The sequence below is a fragment of the Panicum virgatum genome, chromosome 5N (assembly GCF_016808335.1).
Source record: "Panicum virgatum strain AP13 chromosome 5N, P.virgatum_v5, whole genome shotgun sequence".
Lineage (NCBI taxonomy): Eukaryota > Viridiplantae > Streptophyta > Magnoliopsida > Poales > Poaceae > Panicum > Panicum virgatum.
In genome coordinates this window covers 5,135,953-5,162,988 of record NC_053149.1, presented here as the reverse complement: position 1 = coordinate 5,162,988, position 27,036 = coordinate 5,135,953, and the positions used below count along the sequence as shown (strand labels likewise).

Below are 27,036 nucleotides of genomic sequence, written 5' to 3'. Positions count from 1 at the left end.
CTTGGATTCATTTATAGCTCCACTGGTTACGTTAGCATGAATAATCACATGTTCCCTTAATTAGTTGACTAAGCATGTATGGAGCGGGGCGGCAACTTTCCTTTATAGCGCGAAAATGGAAAAGATCGAAGAGTAGACAATTCATTCTGAACACCTCAAGTTCCTTCATTGCATTGGTTAAAGTAGAGCGAATCGGCTCAAATTTCATTCAGACGGTCAAAATCATTGCAAGGTATAGAAATATCTAAATCCTCAACTACTCATTTATGCATCCTACTACTATTACCTCAATTCTCAGATCTGAATATTCACTCGTTAAATATTTAAATGAAGAATAATACATAGCAGAGTATGTAACCCAGTTACATAAAACCTTACAAATAGGATGAACCACACATGAGGACAGGCTTCCCCGTGCAACAATGAAAATACAGCATCCAAGGGAAAGCATTATCGCAATGCATAACAGATTTCACTTTCATTTACTATTACAATTCACCTATTTGGAGTCGTGCCTTACAATTCAAGGATACATCAACCCAGGTCATTTTCTACGCCTCCCACACGCCTCTGAGCCTATGTGCAGGCGGTTGTATTTTTGCATTGCCCGCCTTGCCCCTGGACACCGCGGCTATAGGCCTAACTCGCGCTGCTCCTAACCACCCGCCGCACCCATTCGCTCCCCCCGCCACCCTAGATCCCCAAAACCGATAGCCAGCGGTGAGGGCAGTGGTCGCCGACAACCACCACTTTGCTGAGCTGAGCCCGGAGGCGGCGACGCGGCGCGTGGCATCGATCCTGGAGCGTGTGCCGATGTTCAGGCCCGACATCCGATGCGGTCTGAAGCATCGTCGCCAAGCAGGAGCAGAGTCAAATAGACAATTCTCTCTTCTATGGCAACAACAAAAAGTTAATTCAGGAACAATCCTGACCAACGGACACCAACATCGTTAAGAAACAAAGCTAACAACCACAGCTCAAAAACGAATCAACTAAGACAAATGCTGAATCTTATTCCTGAATTTCCATGCATCCTGATTTTTAGCCCATATCTGTTTCATTAAAAATGTGTGTTTTGGGGCAGATTTCGAATTAGGCACTACAACAACACTGCACTGTACTTGTAGACGTGTACTCGTAGACGGTGACTGCACTTTGTAGACGGTGTGGAATTATGGATCATCCTAGCATCTCCAGAGCCTTGACCCCTCTGCATGCTTAAAACGAGAGAGAAATGCAGGGACTCATGTGACAATGCCTCAAAGTCAAAGATAATAGCTGGTCTTTCCTTCCCTTCATCCCTCCACGTACCAGTTTTAACGAGAGAGAAGAGAAGTGCAGGAACTCCAACAACATCGGCTCGACCCAAAGGTGACATGACATCTTAGGAGAGCGACGAAGTACGTGTACAGCACATCGCGTACAAAAAGAAAATTGCAGGACACCATGCCCAAATCTAATGCTACACCTATACACATGCATTCTACATTAATAACGGGTACGGAGCCTAACAAGAAGATATTCCTCGAAGCAAGTTTAGCATCCCTAGTAGCTAGAAAGATAACGCCGGCCGGTCTGGTCCAGCTGGGTGTTGGATTAATCATATATATCATCTGATTAATTTCTCTCTCGTCCTAAACAAATGGGTTAATTTGCGTGTTGCCGCATGCATGGTGGATCTCTGCTTGTGCTGAACGCATATGCTTTCGGGTCATCCTGTCACGCTGGCACGGATCGGAGACCGGCCAGCCGGCCGGTAGGCTATGCTACTGTGTTGCGTAACGCATATGCTTGGTGCGATGACTAAGCAATGAATGGTCGAAGTCAGCTGGGGGGAGGGTGGGTTTCTATTGAGAATGTGTGTGTTTCTGTCTTTCGTCTGCTGGCGTCCCGTGACAGACCCGCTTTAATTGTTGACTCAACATATATTTTCAACAAATAAAGACCATCTTTCATATGTAAGATTTGTTGATTTTGATTTTTTTTCTTGCAACAGTGTCGATTCCAATAGATCTCTCTGGTAGACTCTGACATTTCTACAGACTTACTGAGTCGATCAAGACTGATCTTTTTGTTCGATATTTTATGTTATAATTAAAAAAGAAGAAGCATAATTTTTTTTGCCGCTCAACCAATGCAAGTAGTACGAGCATGGTGCACCACCAAATAGCAGCCCTGCTGTCATAATAAGATATATGAAACAAATTAAAGAAGGTTCTTGACAGGCAGCAGGGACTAGGGATGGATCTAAACATCCGAATTCTTAGAACAAATTTGATATTTTAAAATAGATATGTTTAAAATTTTATGCTAATCTTTTTTTATAATATCAAGCATATTATTACACATAAGAATAAAATTTTGTATAAATTTTTTTATGTATTATTTGCTCCCTGCAATTAAAAAGGTGAAAAAAGATTCGTATCCGTATCCGATCCGTATTCGAATTTTTATATCTATTATTTGAGAATATATATGATAAATTTGAGGTTTAGTTTTTTTGAATCTTTACAAGATCAATGTTAAGTACAAGACTATGAATTTACATAGTAAATTCTACATCTTATTTGTTCATAATCGAAGAAAAATGACCAAAAATCTGACATTCGAATAGACATCCGAATCCATCCTTAGCAGGGACAAATTCTTCACCGAATTTAATAAACTTGGTTCATTTTGTATAGCAGCCGCCGGAAGAGCAACTTTTCCATTGGATTATTAAAGAAATGTCTCCTTTCAATTTCTGACATGATAGATATACATATGATGTTCTCTCTTATTTCTTACAACACATTCAACTGTTATTATTACATGCGCAGCTCTCCTGCATATTCGAGAAAAAAACTGTTATTATTATTACATACATGCATGCCCCATGAATAGGATCCATATACCAAAGCGAATATAATATACTAATATTTTTTCCCCTTTCTAAGTCTATATATATAGCAACAAACGCACACATACTTGTAGATAAAATTGTAGATAGAGCTGCATAGGAATCCATGCATGATCACACTTTTGGGATAAATCCAAGTTGGATGGCAAGTACGGTGATGCTCGTATAGCCCGCAGCTACGGCATAGCTTGGGGCGGCAGCGGCACACGGACGACGGGATACAGGAGCAGGCTGTTCTTCCTCCGGATGGTCAGGCCCATCTCCTCTGCCATGTCCAACTCACTTGGCTTCATCCCAGACGCCACCTTCCAGTCGAAGTGATACAGCAGGGCAGCGAGCACGAGCTCCATGTTTGCCTGCGCAAACGGTATTCCCGGGCAGATCCTTCGTCCGGCGCCAAATGGAATGTATTCAAAGTCCGTGCCCCTAAAATCAACCGAAATGGATTCAAACCGCTCGGGTTTGAACTCGTCGGCATCTTCCCAATACCTAGGGTCCCTGCCGATCGCCCATGCGTTCACAAGCACCGTGGTCCCTTTGGGCACATCATACCCTAGGATCTTGCACGAGTCCATGGACTCCCTTGGGATAAGAAGTGGCGCGGGCGGATGCAACCTCAATGTTTCCTTGATGATAAGCTTCAAGTACTTCATCTCGCCCAGATCATCCTCGGTCACTTTGGGCTTTCCATTGAGAATGTTTCTTACCTCGGCTTGCGCTTTCTTCATCGCATTCGGGTTTCTAATGAGCTCTGACATGGCCCATTGGAGTGTGATTGCTGCTGTCTTGCTCCCGGCGCCGAATAGATCCTGCTCATGTATGTGAGATGAATAATTTTGTTACTGTAATTCGAATTTGAAAAATACAAAAAATGAAGAAAATGAGGAAACCGAGAATGAAGAAAACAAATAACAATGGTATCCTTGTAGCTTTGCACGTACAAAGATAGCAGCTTTGATGGTTCCCGTGGTGAGAGGGACATTGAGGCCACCTTCCTTCTGTATTCTCAAGAGAACGTCGACGAGAGCGCCTTCCTCCACCACTCTGCCCTTGGCTGCCATCGTGGCCCTCAGCTCCTCATGCTGCTTGATGGCATGTTCCATGAGCTCGATGCTCTTCTTGTGCATCGCATGCGATCGCCGTGCCGTGCCGCTGAGCACGTTCACGAACCACGCCGACGACGGGAACAGGTCGCTGAGGTTGAACCCTGAGGTGAGCTTGCTCTCCTCCTCGATCGTCTCCAGGAACTCCTCACGCCTCCCGAACCTGTCCCCGATGAGGGCGCGCACCGTCGAGTCCGCGATCGCCGCGGCAATGCGCTCGCTCAGGTTCGCCGGCTCGCCCGGCGGGGTCGCGGCGACGGCGGCGACGAGGCGGGCGACCTCCTCCTCCCGGACGTGGCGGAAGGACTGGACGCGCCGGGCGCTGAGCAGCTCCAGGACGCTGATCTTGCGGAGCTGCCGCCAGTGGTCGCCGTAGGGCGCGAACCCCAGCCCGCAGCCGTCGGCCATCATGATCTTCATGGTGGTGCTCCACGGCCGCGTGGCGAAGGTGACGTCGTGGGTGCGCATGATCTCGTGGGCCGCGTCGGGGGAGGTGGCGACTACGACTGGGACCTCGCCGAGCCGGAGGTACATGAGCGGCGCGTCCAGCCGGCGGGCGAGGTCGGCCAGGGCGCGGTGGACGAGCGGCTTGCCGAGGAGGTGGTGCAGGCTGCCGATCATCGGCAGCTGCCACGGGCCTGGCGGCAGCCTCACGCCATTGCCGGCACGTTTCTTGAGCTTGAGGAGAACGAGCGGGAACAGGAGCGCCATGAACATGAAGAGGTAGCATGCTGCTTGTTCCATGGTCGTAGACCTACTGATCTGATCTGGTCTGGTCTGATCTTTCTTATGGTTTTGGTCTTCTGTGGATGTGGGCTGCTCAGGTCGTGTCGAGATTGGAGCGGTGCACACACGTATATATACAGGTGGAGGTCCATGCGTGCAGCGTGATGCTAATAAAATACAACCTAGTATACACGCTTCCGATCGAGGCTCCACAAGCAACTAATATTTGACATTTCTCTTCAAAGACATAAAGTGATTTTATTTGAGATTACACAGTATAACTCAGATACTCACAGAACACGCACACTCACCCCTATGAACACACGTACGCAAACTCTACCTCTACGAGTATCTTCTGTGACTGAACCGGCAAATCTTTGAGATTGACGAAGTCACCACAGACGTCTCGCTGTCGACAGGAACGTGGTCTAACACTGAAAGCATAATGACGTTAATCTTAAAATATTTGTTCCCACAAGAAGTTGAATCCAAGACTTGAGGTGTTGGATATATTTATATATTCGGATTCGGACCTCTTCAATTCATTCCTTTGTGCGAGAAGGCATGAAGGGTGCTGCTACGCTGCAGCTTTTTTATTTTGCAGAGGAATTCGGGGGTATTGGATTTACAGTACCAACAGCCAACTTGATTACAAAGTTCCAGGACCTACTCGAAGAGACAGATAAAATACAGATCAGAAAAAAAAAACCGGAACTACAGAAAGTTCAGATGGCCCTCGTCAGGATCAGACTTCTTCTTCAGGAAATCATCAGGATTTAATTTGCCCTCACGATGTGAAACTTAAATTCATTAGAATATCGATAAGCAGTTATATCTAATATTTTTTCTTAATAACTTTGCGTTTTCTCGATTCGAGAGCATTTCTTCCACGTCTTGACACCCTGAACCTTTCCAAATGCCTCAGAGGCTCAGACTAATAAACTCTTAAGGCCTTGTTCGGTTGGACATAGATTCATTCCGGATTGGAAATGATAGAAACAATAAGAGATATAATAAGAGACCGGGTTTCATTTCGGGTCAAAAACTAATTGCAACACAATAGACTCATAATAGGTACCACAAGAGACAAGAATTGATTCCACACCTTTAGACTCATGGATTGATTACGTGTCTTTTAACGTAGCTATCATAAGCGTATTTTATTGCAATTAGTTTTCGACCCGGAATGAATCCCGGTCTCTTGTTATATTTCTTATTGTTTTTATTATCATTCCCAGTCCGAAATGAATGCATGTCTAACCGAACAAGCCCTAAGCTATCGAATGAAGGGCATATTATTTTTTGATATAGAGGTTTTAGATGGTACGGTTTGGACTTAGATGAGACTCAAAACCAAATTTAGGGACTGGGATGACACGATTGGACAAGTTTGAGGATCTAAACATATGGTTTATAAGTTTAGGGATCGGAATGACATAGCCAAACAAGTTTGAGGACTTAAACGATTGATTTACGAATTTAGGGACCGGGATGACACAGTCGAATAAGTTTAGGGACCGCTGGCACACTTTACTCTATCTAAAAAAGTTAAAACAACTAATAACTTAGGATGGATGAAGTATAATTAAACTAGAGTATTAACACGCTCCATCGATCCCATTTGATATGCCCTTCATTCGACTCCGGCGTCCCCGGCGTGCGCCCATGCGCCAGATCGACCTGTCTGTAAGCTTTGCTTGAATCAGTCATGGCAACCTCAACTAGTAGGAAGCCGGAAACCATCATGTCAAGTTTTAAAAATAAATAATATATAATGCGGAACATGTTATAAACCATCATATCATACTCGAAACCATCAAGTCATGGCTCAACCGTACCATCATGTTATACGTGGCGACGCGACATGCATTACGGTTAGCGGATTGGTGTGAATGTGATGAAGTTGACAAGCAAGCTACGTACGTACGTAGTAGTTAATGCGAAGTATGATAGCCGATTTTCCACATCCACCAGATCATCTCCCAATGCAGAGCCTTCACGCTGTCGTGGGCCGCCACCGCGTGCCGTGTGCAGAGCCGTCACTGCACGTAAGAAGACAGGCACACGGAACGTGTTTGGTGTTGGAGTTGAGTGGGTAACACTTTTGGCAAGTGTTCGCCAACTGTAAAACTTTCTTGAATTCAGCCATTTGGGGCAATTTGGCAATACAATCAGGTGGGGATCCTCTCCCCCGTTGACAGTCAAAAAAAAAAGACAGGCACACGGGCGGAGTCTCGGCGTCTCGCTGGAGCTAGCTAGCGGTGCGTTGTAACAGACATGCAGCAGCAGTTCATATCTTCAAACCGAATCCACACTATTAAGATGTGATTTGGTTTGATTTGGGTGCAAATTTGTATTTGGCCTGGATTGGATTAGTTTTAGAGGAGGGAAATAATGTGGTGAGGTGGGGTGTGTCGACAGTTGTTGAAAAAACAGTTTAGCTTGGTAATTATGGTTTGGTTTTCAAACCATTAGCAAGTTGATCTGGTATTAATAAGAGTTCAAATAGATATACTGATTATAATAAAAAAGGAGAAGTCCAGTTTACACCTTTGAACTATCGCAAAAATATGATTTTCAACCTTAAATTACAAAATCGGATAAAATAGACCCTCCAACTATCGAAACTGGGCAAATTTGGCCCTTTGGGTGGTTTTGAAGGTAGTTTTACATTTTATAAAAATTAAAATATTCAAATTTAAACTAAAAATTCATAATTAATTCATTTTAAATAAAAAAAATATGAAATGGGTATCATTTTTTTCTAAAAATGTAACTCATCTATTGGCACTATTGGTACTATACTTGTCATTTATTCTAATCCATTTTTTTATGTTCATAGTATTTGGTTGCTTGTAGTTATGCATATTATTTTTTGAATAAATCAGATTTAAATAGAACAATAATAGTTAACTTTTTTTCAAAAAAATGAATTAGTTTTGATTTTATAGATCTCATTAGAATTTTTTTATTTTTCTTAAAAATACAAAACCACCTTCGAAACTACTCTAAGAGTCAAATTTGTCCGGTTTTGATAGCTGAATAGCCTATCTTATCTGATTTTGTAGTTTAAGGTTGAAAATCAAATTTTTGCGATAGTTCAAGAGTGTCAACCAGATTTTTCACTGATAAAAAGATAGTTGTAGTACTTTAGAGATTCACGGACGTGCGTGGCGAGCCAGCTTGCAGCACGGTGTTAGTAGGGCCGCACTGCGCCCAGGTTCGATTTCTGATTCCAGTCTCGAGGAACACGATATTTTAGCAAGGAACACAAATGCAGCCTTACAAGCTATAAATGGTCACCGCTAGTCTTGTGTGATTTTTTAAGTATCTTTTTTGTTTAAGTAATTATTGTGATACACCGCATTATTTCCCTCCTCTCTAAAACTAATGCAATCCAGGCCAAATGTAATTTTGCGCCCAAATCAAACCAAATCATATCTTCAAACCGATTCCACACTATTAAGAAATAAGAATAATCATTCCTTCGTTCGGCCACCACTAACTACTGCATGCCTGTTACAACGCACCGCTAGCTAGTTGCCTATCAGTTCAATCTCGCCAGAAAAAAGAATGATCTTGAATATCTCGGTTTGACATTTCTTTATGGGTTTGAAGTCTGATGTATACTTATCAATTAATTTATTGATCGTTCAGCTCAATCTTCGAAGGTACTCATAGAAGTAGTATTTGCATACGCGCGTTCATATAGGGGTCGGGGTGAGTGTGCGTGCGTTGTGAGTGTTTGAGTTATCGTAATCTCAAAAAAAAGTAATTCATGAAACGCCAAGTAAATTAAATGTGGTAAAATTATATAATCCTCTTGTTTAACTCAAGAATAAGTTACGTACGTTTTGAATTGTTTGAACTTTGAAGTAAATCCTTGCTCCAATCTTTGAATGATACTGCATTTCGATTTTAAAATTGTGGTGTTTACGGGCAAGCTAATAATTAGTCATCACACATCTAAGATAGAATAGTATTTTTACAATTATTCTATATCTATAATGTGGCTTATGTACATTTTCTAAAACTGTTTTCTGGAACAAATCTGGTCGTAGCACTTTCAACACATTCAAACCCAACAATAAAAAAGGGATAAGTCTATTTTACAACCTCGAACTAGTCAAGAACTCCGTTTTTCAACCTCCAACTACGAAACCGGGTAACCTAGGCCCTCGAACTGGCAAAACCGTCCGAATCACCTGTTGAAAAAACAGTTTGGCCTGGTAATTATGGTTTGGTTTTCAAACTATTAGCATGTTGATCTGGCAGCAAGAGTTCAAATAGATACACTGATTATTATAAAAAGAATAGCTATACTTTAGAGAGTGACGGACGTGCGTGGCGAGCCAGCTTGCAGCACGATAATTTTAAAATTGAAATGCGATATCATTCAAATATTTGAACAAGGATTTACTTCAAAGTTCAAACAACCTAAAACATACTTAACTCATTCTTGAATTAAGCAAGAGGATTATATGATTTAACCACATTTAATTTACTTGGCATTCCATGAATTACATTTTTTGCGATTACACAATACAACTAAGACACAGACTCATCCCCTATGAACGTACGTACGCAAATACTATTTCTATGAGTATCTTTGAAGATCGAGCCGGACATTCCATGAATTACTTGATAAGTATACATCAAACTTTGAACCCATAAAGAAATGTCGAACCGAGACATTCAAGATCATCCTTTTTTCCGGCGAGATTGAACCGACGTGGCGACGCAATATGTTATCGTTTACTAACAGTTAGCCCCTGGCCCGCCTTCTTCTTGAGGTACACGAGCTCCATTTTTTAAAGCAAGCTAGGAGCACCAGTGCAATCTCACAAGCTAAACGGCTACTGCTAATTATCAGTGAGTGATGCGTATCTCTTATTTTAGTGATTCGTGAGTACTTTATGTGCTGTCTCTGAATGTCTGGAAGTGATAGGATTAGAGTTGTCATAAAAATATAGTATTAGAAAATATACTTATATATATATATATATATATATATATATATATATATATTGCTAACAATCAGCAGCTTGTACGTTCAAACACTGCTAGAAAATCTCTCATTAGTACCGGTCGGGAACCCCCGGTTTGTACCGGTTTCCCGACCAGTACCGCTCCTCCGGTACTAAGTGCATGTGCACTTAGTACCGGTCAGCTGGCCCAGTACTAAACGGCATGTTTAGTACCGCCGGTACTAAACTGCTGGCCACTCCAGCAGCTAGGCCGAACAGTTTAGTACCGGTTGGTAATACCAACCGGTACTAAACGATTTTTTTTCTTTTTGATCCTTTATATTTGTTCTCTTTTCCTTTCAATTTCAATTAATTAGTATTAGTAGTCGTACTCGTAGCGGTTTGTGTATTCATACTCGTATCTAGAATTCGTATTTGTATATGGAGCAAAGCAAATAAAAAAATTATATACATACATGGATAAAAGACAATAATATTTACAAGTATGAATTCTCATAAGTTTTTTCGGACAAATTCTTCAATAATTCTAATCATCTGCATCGTCATCGGCACCGGCATCCTTCTTGCGGTGTTTGTTGAGTTTATCAGCTCGAGCCACACTTATCATTGGATCGGAATGAAATCCACCTTTTGGATTCAGCTCATCTAACAGGAATCCACAGAGTGCTTCTTGAATTGCCCTGATTCTTTTCGGTTCGATGAGGTTCTCTTTCATTCTCCAAATCTGTCAACAACAAATAAACACCAATAGTTTAATTTAGTACCTGCATGGAATTAGATATAAAAAATTGTTACTAATGTTATACGTACTTCAAAGTTTTCTTGTGTCACCCTCTTGGTATCTCTGCAAAAAAGTACATGTGCTCACATACGTAGTATCCGCAGAGGTTGGTTCCTTATTTCTGTCTCAAACACTATATACATATATACATGTTATGAAATATTCATGCTGTTTGAATAAATGAAAGTAGATGTGCGATATTCGTACCGGCTTGTTATGGTTGAATTCAAGCTTAGTCGGTGTTGACGCGACTCATAATTGTGTTTTGAGGAACCGAGACCATGCCCTTTGCATGATATCTACGAGATTTTGATATAATTCTGGTGGCTTATTCAAGGAGTCCCACACAGTAACTCGGGACCGATCCATTTCGATCACAAGTAGGATCCAGTGGAAACTGTTGATACATACATATGGATACAAGAAATGTTAGATATATACACTTATTGGCTAGTTGAAGTGACTCAAAAAGTGAAAGGACTCACTTGAAATTGTACGGCAACAGAATGAATGTGCGATCATGCTGCCCTTCCAAGGACATGACTAAATTATTCTCGGTCCGATTAGGATATTGGCGTACACACTCCTCATGTATAACATTCGGATCTATGAAGCCAACTTTGTAAATCCCGCTCTTTCCGGCATTCTTGCATTTTCATCCTGCACGATTACAAATAAAAGGAGGGAATGCGAAATCTAAACGACTTAGTAGAGCTAGAGTATACAATTGACAGAAAACACTTACATAGACCATACACTGACTAGGGACTTGTCTAGGGCGTCCTGATGGAATAGAAACAAAAAAATGGTCAAAATCAATCCAAATGTCATCCATTCCCCGATAGAAATGGGTATGTTTAATTCGAGCAGCTAGCATTATATATCCCTCTGCACATGCTTTCAAGTACCACTGATGTAACTCATGCATTCTTGTTGGTAGGGTGTCAATCAACTCTGGCCACATCAGTCGTTTCCTTGACAAACTCAGCAGTAGCTTCATCCTCTTTTGAAAGCACTACTAGAGGGGGTACGCTTTGTTTGGGTTGTTCGCCGAGCTGGGGGACTTGGTTGTACCTTTGATTACTCTTCTTCTCCCATGATTTTGTAATCGAGCGGTCGTAGTCCGACATGAGTGGAGGCTTTGGTTGGCACATCATGGATAGATAGAATTTCTTCCCCGCCGGATCCACTGGTTCCTTTGGCGGAGGCTTCTTTGGCTTCAACTGCTTGCGCACGTCTTCTTGCACCCAAGCATCCAATTCCTCTGGAGTCATTTCGTAACCTGACTTCTCTGGCATGGGCTTCTCTTTCTTCTTTCGTTCTTGGGTCTTCTTATATCTTGGAGGTGGCGGTGGCGGCACCCAAGCAGATTTCTTCTTCTTTGCGGGGCGAGGAGATGGCGAAGGCGGACTAACACTAGGCTCCCCGGAAGCTGCCGGCGACGGTGATGGACTAACGCTGGGGTCCTGGGCTGTGGGCGGTGACGGTGGATCTACACTGGGCCTCGGAGACCCTTGAGCAGCTGGCGGTGACCTTGGAGACGGGCTTGGATCCCTTCCTGCAATTTTTATGTACTGTTTTTTCCAACAGATCCAAGTGTGGAGGGCATGTCCTAGTTCCTCTTCTCCATCGCCTCTAGGGATCTCGAGGTCGAGGTCTTCCCATCCTTTCTCGACACGGTCAACCATGACTCTAGCATATCCTTCTGGAATCGTCATGCCAGGGATTGTCCCGCCTTGAACAGGGACTTCAGCAACCCCGTGAGCGACTACTTTCAGTTTTTTCCTTAGCGGAAATAGAAGCACACAGGGGGTCCTCACGGCGATGTCGTCCACGGGGTAATGTTCCGCAACCGTTTCCTCTCGATCTGTGGCTGGGTGTTCCGTTGAAGCGACGCTGCTACGACGCTGCGAGCTGATGGGGCTAGTCTCCAGCTGAGCCATTGATCTGGCTTCTAGTGGCTGCTGTTGGCTAGCTGTAAGTGCACCTTCGATCGAAGCAACCCGTTCTTCTAGGGCACGCACCTTCTCTGCAACTTTAGCCTTTCTTCTCTGTCTGTTTCGATACGTCTCTATATCGCCAATGAAGCCATGCTTCCATGGAACTACACCCATGCCTCGCACACGTCCTGTGTGTTCCGGTGTGCCAAGAGCGTACGTCAGCTCGTCTTTCTCTCTGTCTGACTTGAAGCTGCCTTCGGATACGGCCTTTAGTGCCACATCGAGCCTGTCGGCCGCTTCCCTTATGACATCGCTAGTGACGAACGACCCATCTTTCATATTCAATGAGCCTCCATGAGCGTAGAAGTAATGTTTTGCTCGCAACGGCCAGTTGAAAGTCGCCGGTACGATTCCTCTGGCAACGAGATCATCTTCCATCTTCTACCATTTCGGAATCACCGACGCATATCCTCCTTGCCCAAGATGATGGAAGTGCTTCTTTTTGCTCGCATTCTCCTTGGCTTGGGCTGTCTTCTTCTCGCTATCCTCGGACGACTTGTACTGCACGAATGCCTCCCAATAAGGACGTTGATTCTTGAAGTTTTTCTCAAAGTCCAGCGTGAGTCCCTTTTTAACATAATCTTTGTTCAAATTTTTCTTGAACGTCTGAAAAGCAATAGCCATCTTCTTCATGACCCAATCCTTAAACAACTGTTCTTTGTCCTCCGGAAAGGTGAAGTGCCGTTTGACATCTGCCCATAACATTTCTTTCTCGGTTTCGGGAACGACGTCAACATCGATATCTGTGGCTTTACTCTTCTTCCATAGCTTGAAGCTAATGGGAATGTGGTCCCTGACATAACATCCACATTGATTCACCACCGTCGTCTTCACACCCTTCAGAGACTTTGGTTCACCGTTAGGATTCAATGATGTGATAATAGTGTGCCCCTCCATGATTTTCTTCGACTCTCGTTTCCGTTTTGGTTTCCTAGTCGATCCGGATGCCTAAAAATATGTATTTAGTATGCATTGTACTTACATACAGAATTAATGCGTATGTTTATATATATAAGCACGAATTGTATATACATCTGCGCTATCATCTTGCACAGTCATTTGTTCTGTCTGGTTATCATCGCCATCGCCAGTATCGTTAAGGTATTGGCTGCCATCGTCCTCGGCAGCATCCTCTTCGTAGTGGTGCGTGCCCGTACCAATTATGTCCGCAAGAAAGGCCTCGTCGTCATCACGGTGAAAGGGTTCCATTTCGTTTCCTATGTGAATCAACATATGTTTGATATGCAATTTTGTACTAATTGACAATGCATAAAAAATTTACAAGTGCACCTTGAATAAAGCCGTACAACGCATACAAGATCAAAATTTCTAAAATTTACATCATATACATCTTATATAAAATGTGCCCTGGAATTTTATAAAATATGCCCTGAATTTTCTAAGATTTTGTACTAATACACAATTCAACCTAAGCAATATAACTTCAATAAAGCTGTAAAGACATGAATATTTTTGTACAATATACCTAAGCAATAATTTTCCATAATTTCTCGTAATTTCTCTACATTTTCCATACATTGTTCATAATTTTCCATACATTTTCCGTAATTTTCCATACATTTTCCAAAATTTTCCATAATTTCTCCACATTTTCCATAATTTTCTATAATTCATCTACATTTTCTATAAATTTCCATACATTTTCTACAAATTTCAACAAATTTAGTACAATTTGCACAAATATCTATAATTTTCTACGAATTTTCTAAAATTTCTACAATTTTCACTATTGCGTATCAATTCCTAACATTTTCCTACTATTTTTATTATTTCTACGTATATATCTACCAAATTTTTGCAAATATCTACAAATTTTCTACAAATTTACTATAATTTGCACAAATATCTATAATTTCGACTATTTACTTCATTTGTATAAATATCTACAAATGTTCGACAAATTTACTATAATTTTTTACATGAAAAATATTGTAACCGTTCGTACTATTTTCTATAAATTTTTACTAATGTTCACAAATTTTCACAAATGTTCGATGCAATTCATCATTTTCTATAAATGTTCACAAATTTGTACAAAAGTTCACAAATCTCGTCGATTTTAACAAATGTTCACAAAGTTCATAAATATCTATAGACATTCCATCTATTTGAACAAATTTCTAACAATTTCATCAATTTTCTGCAAATTTCTAACAATTAAATAGCTTTGCTGACGTCAGCCCCAGTTCTCACGAATGGCGACGGCGGCAGTAGCGGCGGCGGCGTTCGAGGCGGCGGCGTTGGAGGCGGCAGCGCCCGAGATCCCGGATCCCCCGGACGACGGCGCGGATCGAGCGGCGGACGGCGCGGAGGATCGTCGGAGGGCGCGCGGCAGACGGCGCGGAGGAGGGCGGCGCGTTCGAGGTGGCGTACGTTGGCGCGCGCGCGGATCGTGCGGAGGCCGGCGCGGAGGTGGCGCTGCGGCTGGCCCGGGGCAGCGCAGGAGCTGGAGGCGGAGGGGGCCGGGAGCCGCGCGGCGGCGAATGGTGGCGTGCCCGCGCGAGGAAGCGCCGGCGGCCGTCGTGGAGATTGGGGGCGCCCGCTTCCGAGGAGGAGAGGGCCCGGCGTCGCGGTGGAGGAGGCTAAGGCGCGACGGGGCGTCGGCGCGGAGACGGAGGCGCGGCGCGGCGGCGGGGCGGAGGCGGAGTGGCGACCGGCGGCAGCAGCGGCGGCGAAATCGATCTGGGCGGAGGCGAGAATTGAAGGTGAGAGGGGAACAGCCGGGGCTGTGTTATATATATATAGGGGTGCCACTTTAGTACCTGGCCAAGGCATTGCCCGGTACTAAACTGGCGCCAACGCAGATTAGTACCGGACGTTGCCACGGTACTAACCTGCCCCATCTGGCGGGAAAATTTTCACGTAGCATTGAGTCTAAATTTTTTTATATCTGTTTCAATTGTGTTTTCTGTGCAAACTATTATATAAATGCATAAAAATTAAAATATAAGTTATTTCATACACCATATATTACATCAATCACTTGGTTACATGAACATGAAAGTATAACATAATGATTACACATCATTGTTTAATGGAACGTTGACAACCTTTTTTTTACGAATGTCCCTTGATCATGATCGAGGCGTAAGTAAGGAGCGTCCTCTTTGGATAACAGGATGCTAGGGTCAACATCGACAAAGAATGGAGGACGGTCGTAAAACTGATCAAAGTCTTCTGACTTGTCCGAAATGTCTTCAACTCCAATGATTTTTCTTTTTCCTGGAAGAACTATGTGGTGTTTTGGCTCGTCGTCGGACTTGCCTTGATTTTTCTTAGGTTTGCTTGCCATGTCCTTCACATAGAAAACCTGCGTCACATCCTTTGCGAGGATGAATGGTTCATCTTTATATCCAATCTTTTTGAAGTCCACTATTGTCATTCCATACCGGTCTATCGTTACACCGCCACGCCACCTGCTCGGTTCACCCATTGGCATTGAAACAAAGGAATCTTCAAAGGGCCATAGTCAAGCTCCCATATTTCCTCTATGACACCAAAGTAGCTGTCCTTATTTCCATCATGGCCTATTGCATCAATACGCACACCACTATTTTGGTTCGTGCTCTTTTCATCTTGGGCTCTTGTGTAAAACGTATATCCATTGATCTCGTATCCTTGGTATTGCATGATTGTGGCCGATGGTCCCCAAGCAAGCCATTGTAGTTGTACATCAATCGTGCTCTCACCTATGAGTTTTCTTCTCAGCCAAACCGCAAAGCTATCTATGTGATGAAGTGTAATCCATGCCTCAGACTTCCCTATGTTTTCATATTGAACAATATTGATGTGCTCATCCATATATGGGGCCACGAGGGATGAATTCTGTAGAACGGTGAAATTTACTTTGCGGATTTCACTTTCAGGGATGTGCATATTAGATTTCTTACCTAGTGTGCCCTTTCCTTCCAATTGCCCATCATAGCGTGACATGGGGACCCCAATCGGACTAAGTTCATCAATGAAATCAACACAAAACTCAATGACCTCCTCTGTTCCATAGCCCTTGGCGATACATCTTTCTGGCCGAGAACGATTCCGAACGTACTTCTTTTAGACTGCCATGTATCTCTCGAAAGGGAACATATTGTGTAGGAATACAGGGCCTAAAATATTTATCTCTTTCACAATATGAACCAGGAGATGGGTCATAATATTAAAGAAGGAAGGTGGAAAGACCATCTCAAAACTAACAATACATTGGACCACATCATTCTGTAGCCTTGTGAGCTTATTTGGATCGATTGCCTTCTGTGAAATTTCATTAAGAAAGGCACATAGCTTCACCACTACTAATCTTACATTTTCTGGTAGAATACCCCTCAACGCGACTGGAAGCAATTGGGTCATCAAAACGTGGCAATCATGAGACTTTAGGTTTGTGAACTTTTTCTCTTTCATATTAATTCTTCCCTGCATATTCGAGGAGTAACCGGACGGTACCTTCATACTGTTCAAGCAATCAAACATGCTTTCCTTCTCCTCTTTGCTGAGAATGTAGCTAGCAGGACGTAAGTAGTGCTGTCCATTTTCTCTCTTCTCAGAACGTAGGTCTTCTCGTTGTTTTGTTTTTTTCAAATCACGTCTAGCTTCTAGTGTATCTTTTGACTGCCCATACGTACCAAGGAATCCTAGTAGGTTCACGCAAAGATTCTTCGTCACGTGCATCACATCGATTGCGTTGCGGACCTCCAGGACAGCCCAATATGGGAGCTCCCATAGTATAGACTTCTTCTTCCACATTGGGGCATGGCCGTTTTCATCATTCGGAACTTGTTTGCTTCCACGGCCCTTTCCAAACACGACATGGACATCCTTCACCATCGAAAAAACACGCTTCCAGTTTCAGAATATAGCCTTAGCACAAGTTTCTGGTTCCCCTTTGAAATGTTTTCCTTTTCTTCTTTAGGGGTGGTTGAGGGGAAGGAATCGACGATGACCCATGTACACGACCTTCCTACAATTTTTTAGATACAAGCTGTCGGTTTCTTCTAGACAATGAGTGCATGCCTGGTATCCCTTATTCGACTGTCCGGACAGATTGCTAAGTGCAGGCCAATCGTTGATGGTAACAAAAAGCAATGCTCGCAGGTCAAAATTCTCCTGTTTGTACTCGTCCCAAACACGTACACCTTCCTCCTTCCACAGCAGTAAAAGTTCATCAACCAACGGTCTTAGGTACACGTCAATATCATTGCTCGGTTGTTTTGGGCCTTGGATAAGCACCGGCATCATCATGTACTTCCGTTTCATGCATAGCCAAGAAGGAAGATTGAACATACAGAGGGTCACAGGCCATGTACTGTGACTGCTGCCCCACTCGCCAAATGGATTCATTCCGTTCGTACTTAAACCGAATCTTATGTTTCTTGGGTCGTTATCAAAATCTGGGAAATCTCTATCCACGTTTCTCCACTGGGACCCATCCGCAGGGTGTCTCAGCATCTGATCTTGCTTACGCTCTTCTTTGTACCACCGCATTAATTTAGCATTGGATTTATTTTTGAAAAAGTGGATCAAACGTGGTATTACTGGGAAATACCACATCACCTTAGCGAGAACTTTTTTCTTGACGGGCTCCCCGTCGACCTCACCAGGATCATTTTGCCTGATCTTGTACCGTTTTGCATCACAGACAGGACAAGTATACAGTTTCTCATATTCTTCGCCTCGATAGAGAATACAATCGTTAGGACATGCGTGAATTTTCTGTACCTCCAATCCAAGAGGGCAAACAACCTTCTTTGCTTCGTATGTTGTAGAGGGCAGTTTATTTCCCTCTGGAAGCATGTTCTTTACGATTCCATGTAGCTCCTCAAATCCCTTGTCGGTGACACCATTAGCTGCCTTCCACTGCAGCATTTCAAGTGTGGTACCCAACTTTTTAAGCCCCTGCTTGCAATCTGGATACAATAATTTTTTGTGATCCTCCAACATCTTCTCAAATTTCTTTGACTCCTTTAAAGTTTCACAGTCTCTTTGTGAATCCACTAGAACCTGACCTAATTCATCAATTGGTTGGTCTTCTGCTACATTTTCTCCAGCCTCGTCCATTTCTTCAGCATCGTCCATGGGTTCATCTTCAAAGGCTCCCACTTCATATAGATGAGCCCAGTCTGAAATATTATGATCATCATCTTCTTCACCATCTTGCATCACAACTCCAGGTTCACCGTGCTTGGTCCAAAGAGTATAGTTATTCATGAAATCCTTTTCATAAATGTGGGCGCCATTAATCCACGCCATGGTGCACCGGTCACCGTACATCCATTGTCGGTCCATCGATCTACAATTTTGAATTGAGTAACAACATTATTTTACTTGTATTCATATCATTTAAATTGGCACATAACATAATGAAATACAAAAGCTATTTTTTGCGAATTTAACATTGAAATACAAAATTAATAGAAGTCCAAATTAATAAATACATGTTGCAAAGGCTTTGTTTCAGGGTCACTTCCTCTAAAACCATCGAGGATTTCATTATTGGGACCAAGACCGTACACCTTCATCGCGTCCTCATATATAGCGCACCGCATCGTGGATATCGATTCTAGCCCCAAATATCATAGTTTTCACCGAAGGATCAAGGTTAACGACATATTCATGATCCGAAACATACATTTTTTAAACTTCTCGATGGTTTCCATATGAGCCACAATAAATACATCATTAGAGTGCCAAAATAATGCAACTAAATACATAACAAATACCAAATGATGCATTCCACAACACATACATAGATTCCACAACACATACACATTTTATTCCACGACACATACATTCCACAACGATCACCCCCACCGGTGCCACTCACTCCAGCTGCTGAAGCCATATTTTACTGGAAAACACTATTATTTTTTACAACATTATAAATACTTACAATTACAATAAAATCTGAATAAATTAATTAAAATAAATCACATTAATTTGCAAATTGATTGAAAAAACTCTTACAATTACAATGTAAATATGTACATCATTATATCCTCATATTCGAATTGCACAGGCACTTACAATGAAGTCTGAAATGTAATGAAATTAGAGTTGCTATTGAGGTATTAATCATCATTGTGTGTCGTGCTATGTCACAGCTCTCTCTAAGCCCTTATTCTTCGTCGGTCTTGACCTCACCCTATCTACATAATGAAGGGTCTAGAAAGAGCTGTGACAGAGCAGGCACAATGTGACTAATGCCCCAATAGCAACACTACTTCGTTTACATTTCACACTTGCTGGTAAGTGTCTTTGAACTACAATGCAAAATCACATTAATTCTCAATCAAAAAAACTTGAATAAATTAATTGAGAGAAATATCTAATTAATTGAAATAAATCTCTATAACTCCTAATTATTTTGACACCTTTCAGTTCCAGGAGAACACTCTTTTCAATATCCAGAAACCATCTAGAAGAAAAAAACTTTATTTCGGAAAATGTATATGTCGGTAACCTCGACACTGCGATGATGACAATGCCTTTCGGGGGGACACGGTGCGGTACAAGGATGTCACCAATCGACCAGTCGCAGCACCAATATTTCCGGTTAATAGGAACACAGCACTAGGCACAGGCAGCGTGCTCGTTGATATGCTTTCAGTGCAACAACGGCCACACTGACTGCGTCAAATGCTGTCTTCGTATCAATCGGAAGTGCTGGTGATGCGACCAGCCGATTCGCGACGTCCATATAGCGCATAGTGTTTCCCCGAAAGGTAGTGTCATCACTATTGGATGTAGATTAACGACGTATACTTGTTTCGAAATAAAGATTTTTTAGCTTATAGATAGTTTCAATGTGAGCCTAAATAAATACATCACTAGAGTGTCAAAATAATCAATTCATAATAAAAAAATCTATTATAATTCTTTCATTAGTTCATTATAAAAAAATTAAATATCCACATTATGGTTATATCTACTACAATCACATTATTTGTCTACACTCATTCTAAAAATTTCTACTATCCATATGCTCATCTGAATCTAAAAATAAAAAATGTGCTACGGTCATTTATAATATATAGAAAATAATTGAAAAATATGTCTATAAATTTTTCATATTCAACCTAGCCATTAAACCTACTCCCACATTCAAGTCATCGGTTCTATATATCTCAAATCATTGCATAAATCAAAGAAATCATACTCATCCTCACTATTTCTAAAAGTCACAAATTTCTCTAACTATAGAGCATAAAAGGAAGAATAAAAACTATCAATGAAGAGAGGATGAAGTTGCAAACCTTTGGCGTACTTGGATAACTAGAACACTCACTAAAACTAGAACAAATGGCGGCAACTCTCTAAGGGAAGAACAACCCCGAGCTCGAGCTTCTCTGGTGAAATGGCACTGGCTCGGGCTCGGGGAGGAAGAAGGGTGCCAATTTATAGTGGGCGCATTAGTACCAGCTTGTGGCTCCAGCCGGTACTAACGCGCCACATTTAGTACCGGCTGGAGCCACCAGCCGGTACTAAATTTCCTCGCGGCAGTTTAGTACCGGCTGGTGGTTCCAGCTGGTACTAAACTGTCACTAGCTGTCGGTGGCGGATGTCAAAGCCTGTCGGTTGCGGTCTTTAGTACCGGCTGGAGCCACCAGCAGGTACTAATAGGCTCCCAGGGCCACTATTCCTTTGGCCCGGTACTAAATTTGCACATTAGTACCGGCCAAAGCCGTGACCGGTACTAACGGCCGCGGACGAATGTGTGTTTTTCCATTAGTTGCCTATCAGTTCAATCTCGCCAGAAAAAAGAATGATCTTGAATATCTCGGTTTGACATTTCTTTATGGGTTCGAAGTCTGATGTATACTTATCAATTAATTTATTGATCGTTTAGCTCAATCTTCGAAGGTATTCGTAGAAGTAGTATTTGCATACGCGCGTTCATATAGGGGCCAGGGTGAGTGTGCGTGCGTTGTGAGTGTCTGAGTTATCGTAATCCCAAAAAAAGTAATTCATGAAACGCCAAGTAAATTAAATGTGGCAAAATTATATAATCCTCTTGTTTAACTCAAGAATAAGTTACGTACGTTTTGAATTGTTTGAACTTTGAAGTAAATCCTTGCTCCAATCTTTGAATGATACTGCATTTCGATTTTAAAATTGTGGTGTTTACGGGCAAGCTAATAATTAGTCATCATACATCTAAGATAGAATAGTATTTTTACAATTATTCTATATCTATAATGTGGCTTATGTACATTTTCTAAAACTGTTTTCTGGAACAAATCTGGTCGTAGCACTTTCAACACATTCAAACCCAACAATAAAAAAAATTATATATATGTAGGGTCATGCAGATTCGAGGTGGGGTGTGTTGACAGCTGTTGAAAAAACAGTTTGGCCTGGTAATTATGGTTTGGTTTTCAAACTATTAGCAGGTTGATCTGGCAGCAAGAGTTCAAATAGATACACTGATTATTATAAAAAGAATAGCTATACTTTAGAGAGTGACGGACGTGCGTGGCGAGCCAGCTTGCAGCACGGTGTTATGGCCGCACCGCCCAGGTTCGATTTCACATTCCAGTCTCGAGGAACACGAGCTCTGCTATAAATGGTCACTGCTAATAATCTTATGTGATTTTGTATCTTTTTTGTTTAAGTAATTATTGTGATACGAATCTGTATGACCCTACGTATATATAATTTTTTATTGTTGGGTTTGAATGTTTGAAAGTGCTACGAGGATTTGTTCTGGAAAACAGTTTTAGAAAATGTACATAAGCCACATTATAGATATATTATAGTAAAAATACTATTCTATCTTAGATGTATGATTACTAATTAGCTTGCCTGTAATCACCATAATTTTAAAATTGAAATGCGATATCATTCAAATATTTGAACAAGGATTTACTTCAAAGTTCAAACAACCTAAAACATACTTAACTCATTCTTGAATTAAGCAAGAGGATTATATGATTTAACCACATTTAATTTACTTGGCATTCCATGAATTACATTTTTTGCGATTACACAATACAACTCAGACACACACTCATCCCCTATGAACGTACGTACGCAAATACTATTTCTATGAGTATCTTTGATGATCGAGCCGGACATTCCATGAATTACTTGATAAGTATACATCAAACTTTGAACCCATAAAGAAATGTCGAACCGAGATATTCAAGATCATCCTTTTTTCCGGCGAGATTGAACCGACGTGGCGACGCAAGATGTTATCGTTTACTAACAGTTAGCCCCTAGCCCGCCTTCTTCTTGAGGTACACGAGCTCCATTTTTTAAAGCAAGCTAGGAGCACCAGTGCAATCTCACAAGCTAAACGGCTACTGCTAATTATCCGTGAGTGATGCGTATCTCTTATTTTAGTGATTCGTGAGTACTTTATGTGCTGTCTCTGAATGTTTGGAAGTGATAGGATTAGAGTTGTCATAAAAATATAGTATTAGAAAATATACTTATATATATATATATATATATATATATATATATATATATATATATATATATATATATATATATATATATATATATTGCTAACAATCAGCAGCTTGTACGTTCAAAATGTCTTATATTTGGTATTGCGACTCGAAAGGATCACCATTCAAAGATTGGAATGGTTGATTACGACAACTCAAAATATAGTGGTGAGAAATGACGAAAAAAGATTGAAACGAGATAATTATGCAATTTCACCAACACACGGTATATTTTATAACATCCAGCACATTATATTGTTGATTATTTGATAACGTAAGTCGTTGAACCAACAGCTGTTCCCTTTAACTAACGGCGCACCTTCCTTGCTTCTCATGGTACACGAGTTCCATTATCACTGCGTTCGGCTGGTCTCCAGCCTTCCAGCGCTACAGTATTTCCCTCTTACATCGCTCCAGCTCCAATCTCCAGCCGCCAGCCAGGTAACAATGTTTTTCTCTCACACCACACCAGTTCTAGCCTCCAGCTCCAGCCTGCCGAACGCAATATATGTTTTTTATTCCATAAATCTAGTGGTACAGGCTATAGTAATGGACGCGGAAACGTGCCACGGTCGCATATACGGCGCACGTCATGTGCAGCACGCAGGGAGCACCTCGTTGCTTCTTTATCTGCGTATACCGGTCAAATCGGTCTCGTTGGGCAGACGTATCTTGAGTTGTTCTAGGATCGGCAAGCCATCTAAAATGACTTCAAACACCATCGAGATGAAGGAAAACTAGCATATGTCAGTTGGAAGAACTAGAGTTTGGAAAAAAGGCAAAAGAAAAGAAAAAAGATTAAAGATTGTATTTGATATATACACCATCGATTTGATATATACACTCAATGGGTCGTGGCCTTTTATATTTATAAAGAAGGGATGTCTTACCCATTAGAATTCGAATCTTAGACAAATCACATATCAAAATACAACTCATAACTGGGACTGTATAGCCTGGACCGGTTTGGTCAGTCCACCGAATCGGTCTGATCTAGGTCAAATCTTCACGAAGTCATAACTCTCTTATCCGAACTCCAAATCGGACGTTCTATATATATATATATATATATATGCATTCTAAATTGTCTGACCGATCGATACATACCTGTCAGATCGGTACGCCCAACAATGTCAACTTTAGTTGCTAACCAACTATCTAAACGATTAGCGAGCATATTGCGTCCCCACCTGGTCCAAATAGGTCCCCAAATTTTGAAGGTTTGGAAAGAGTATATGCTGGTTTAATCTATGTATTAGAAGAAACACCCTTTCTCTTCATAACTCTAACACCATCCTATTATTTTCAGCATATGCGTGGCACCTCATTTAATAAAAATAAAACATTATATTGGGGCAGACCTAGTCAGACACAAACAAATAGGAAATTAGGAATATAGGATAAAGTTCCTAATATCAATTCGATTGCGAGGAGCTTATTTGATATTCTTATTACTCATGCATAGAAGAGCTGCGTATGATTAACAAGGGGAAAAATATGTGTCCATTACATGTCACCAACGCGGAGTCACCGGACTAACGCAACACCAAACTTTAATTTAATAATTTGGTGTTGATCGAATATGCTGGTACAAAACTTTCCACCGGCTGCCTATGTTTTGAATGTGCTGTCTCAATCTAAGCGCAGCGCGGCATCAGTAAGATCCTATTTGGCAGGACTCCAGCTTCGGCTTCTGCTGCTGCTTCGTCTAGAGCTCTACCAAACAGTAATGCCGGAAACGGCTCCGCACATGGAGCACATGCGGAGCCGATTTTGTACCGGCGAGGCGGAGCCAAAAATCGTGGCTCCCCTAGCTCCTCGAGGTATGTACCAGAATGCCCAAGGCTGCAGCAGAGTCCTGCGAGAAGGTCGTCGAGGATGAACCGACGAGGTGCAGTGCAGATGCGGCTCCACACGGGCACTTCTCGGTGGATGGCGGCATGGGCAGAGAACACGCCATGGTAGAAAGCAAGCTCGTTCCCTGTGAAGTGTGAACCTGCTGAGCACCTCATCAGAGAAGAAGCAAAGAAGCAGCAGCGCACAGGTAGCTTGCGGCGTGGGCGGCGAACTCACATAAACGCGGCGTACAAGGCGGAGGCGGAGTCAAGAAGCAACCGGTATTGACAGCGGAGAGCTAGGATAAGGACGGAAGATGAACGGATAAGAAAACGAAAGGGAGAATAGGTGGAAAAAAGAAGTGAGAAAAAATAGTATAAAGTTAGTTAGGATACATTGGACATTTGACTTGTTATGCAATGACATCCATCCATTCAGGAAGAAATATGAGAAACCGTTCTACCAAACATTCTTCAAAATAGTTTCGGATCAAAAAGAAAAAAACTGCTCCAACAAAGAAGTTGTAGCTGAAGCTATTTTGAAAGCAGCCGGAGCCCTACCAAACCAAACGGGGCTTAAATCACATGAGCTCGTGGATAATCTGCACGAGCGATGAGTAGGTTCCGGTGACCACCAGCAGCGAGCCCAGCACCAGGATCGCCGCGATCGCCGCGGCCTCGGCGGCGCGAGCCGGCCGCCCGAACACCCTGACGTAGCAGACGCACGGCAGCAGCACGCAGGCGCCGACGCTGAGCAGCGACCCCACCAGCGCCATCAGGTACCCGAAGAAGGGCAGCGCGAGGGCCACGGCCGCCGTGCTGAGCACCAGCAGCGTCCTCACCGCCACCGAGACGGCCGCGCCCGCGCCGCCGATCCTGTCCTCGACGGCCATGGCGATGGGCGTGACTACCAGCGCGTACTTGGACAGCGGGCTGACGATCGTGGTGTAGATGGCGATCTTGGAGCTGAGCCGCGCCGCCGGGAGGTTCAGGGTCACCTGGGACTGCACGCCGCCGCCGTACATGAGGTAGCCGAGCACGGCCATCGACCCGTAGTTGAGCGTGCACAGAACGAAGCATATCGCCAGCATCTGCATGTGCACAAGATTAATCAAATAATGTTCGGAGCAAGGTTGACCAATGAATTTTTAACATTTTTAGAGAATTAATTAGCTAGCTTGCATCACATGTAGAAGGAAACTAATCCAATTAATTCTTCATTGTGATGACAGGCAAGAACATGTAATGCATCATCAGAACATGGGGTCCTCCTCCTCCGATCCATACCTTCGGGAACTGACGCTTTTCCTTCATGGAGGTGTAGAGCGTCGGGAAGACGGCGTGGCCACAGAAGCAGAAGGTGTAGAGCCCGAGAGCCGTGGGGAGCCTGGTGGGCCGCAGCGCCGTCGTCCCCGGCGCGGAGAACCCGACACCGTCGACGGCCGCCGCCCAGAGCACGCTGAGGACGATGAGGAGCGACGCGAACACGCCCGTCGCGGAGACGTAGGCCAGCACGCCGAGGCTGCGCAGCCACGTGGTGGGCGCGACCACGAGCGCGACGAGCACGACGAACAGCTGCTTCCCGGCGAGCGACGCGGGGCCGAGGCTGACGCGGGCGCCCCGGAAGAGCTTGTCGAGGTTGTCGCCGTCGACGATGAGGTAGCCGATGGCGATGAGGTAGAGCTCCGCGTACATGAAGCCCGACACGAGGAGGCGCCCGCCGCGGCCGAAGGCGCGCTCGCCGATGTCGGCGAACGTGCGGACGGCCGGGTCGACGGCCATGCAGCGCTGGAGGAGGAGGCCGGTGTACCAGCAGACGGCGGCCACGGCGACCAGCAGCGCCAGGCTCAACCAGCCCCCTTCCGAGAGCGCGTACGGCACCGAGAGCAGCCCGACCCCTGATCAGCGACGTCAAATCGATCAAAAGCATGGTACGAATCAAGAAACACTACTGCAGCAAGCAGAGGAAGAGGCACAACACCTGACAAGGCATTGAGGCCGTTGAGGCAGGTCTGCACGAAGCTGGCGTCGCCGTCGCCGTCGGCAACCGCCTTCTCCGGCCGCGCGGCCTCGAAGCGCCGCCCGAGGAGCGGCTCGTCAGAGCCCATAGGCACGAAGAACTATGAGTTCTGACGGGAAGATGCAGATCGATAGCGCGCGCCGCGCAGTAGACAATACTAGTATAGGTCCTCGCGCGCGGCTCGCACGACCCTCTTCGATCTCTTTTCGAGG

The 27,036-nt window shown here is 43.3% G+C and overlaps 2 protein-coding genes across 2 annotated transcripts; both read right to left on the bottom strand.

The window, feature by feature from the left end:
• Nucleotides 1-2,722: 2,722 nt before the first annotated feature.
• On the bottom strand, nt 2,723-4,812 carry LOC120675631 (desmethyl-deoxy-podophyllotoxin synthase-like). The gene is made up of 2 exons (XM_039956836.1): nt 3,841-4,812; nt 2,723-3,708 (listed from the first exon to the last, which is right to left on the bottom strand). The coding sequence occupies exons 1-2, from the start codon at nt 4,744-4,746 to the stop codon at nt 3,076-3,078; spliced, it is 1,539 nt and encodes a 512-aa protein (XP_039812770.1). The 5' UTR covers nt 4,747-4,812; the 3' UTR covers nt 2,723-3,075.
• Nucleotides 4,813-25,161: 20,349 nt separating this feature from the next.
• LOC120675519 (amino acid transporter AVT1J-like) lies at nt 25,162-27,036 on the bottom strand. The gene is made up of 3 exons (XM_039956721.1): nt 26,786-27,036; nt 26,092-26,702; nt 25,162-25,895 (listed from the first exon to the last, which is right to left on the bottom strand). Exons 1-3 carry the CDS (start codon nt 26,910-26,912, stop codon nt 25,386-25,388), a joined length of 1,248 nt encoding a protein of 415 aa, XP_039812655.1. The 5' UTR covers nt 26,913-27,036; the 3' UTR covers nt 25,162-25,385.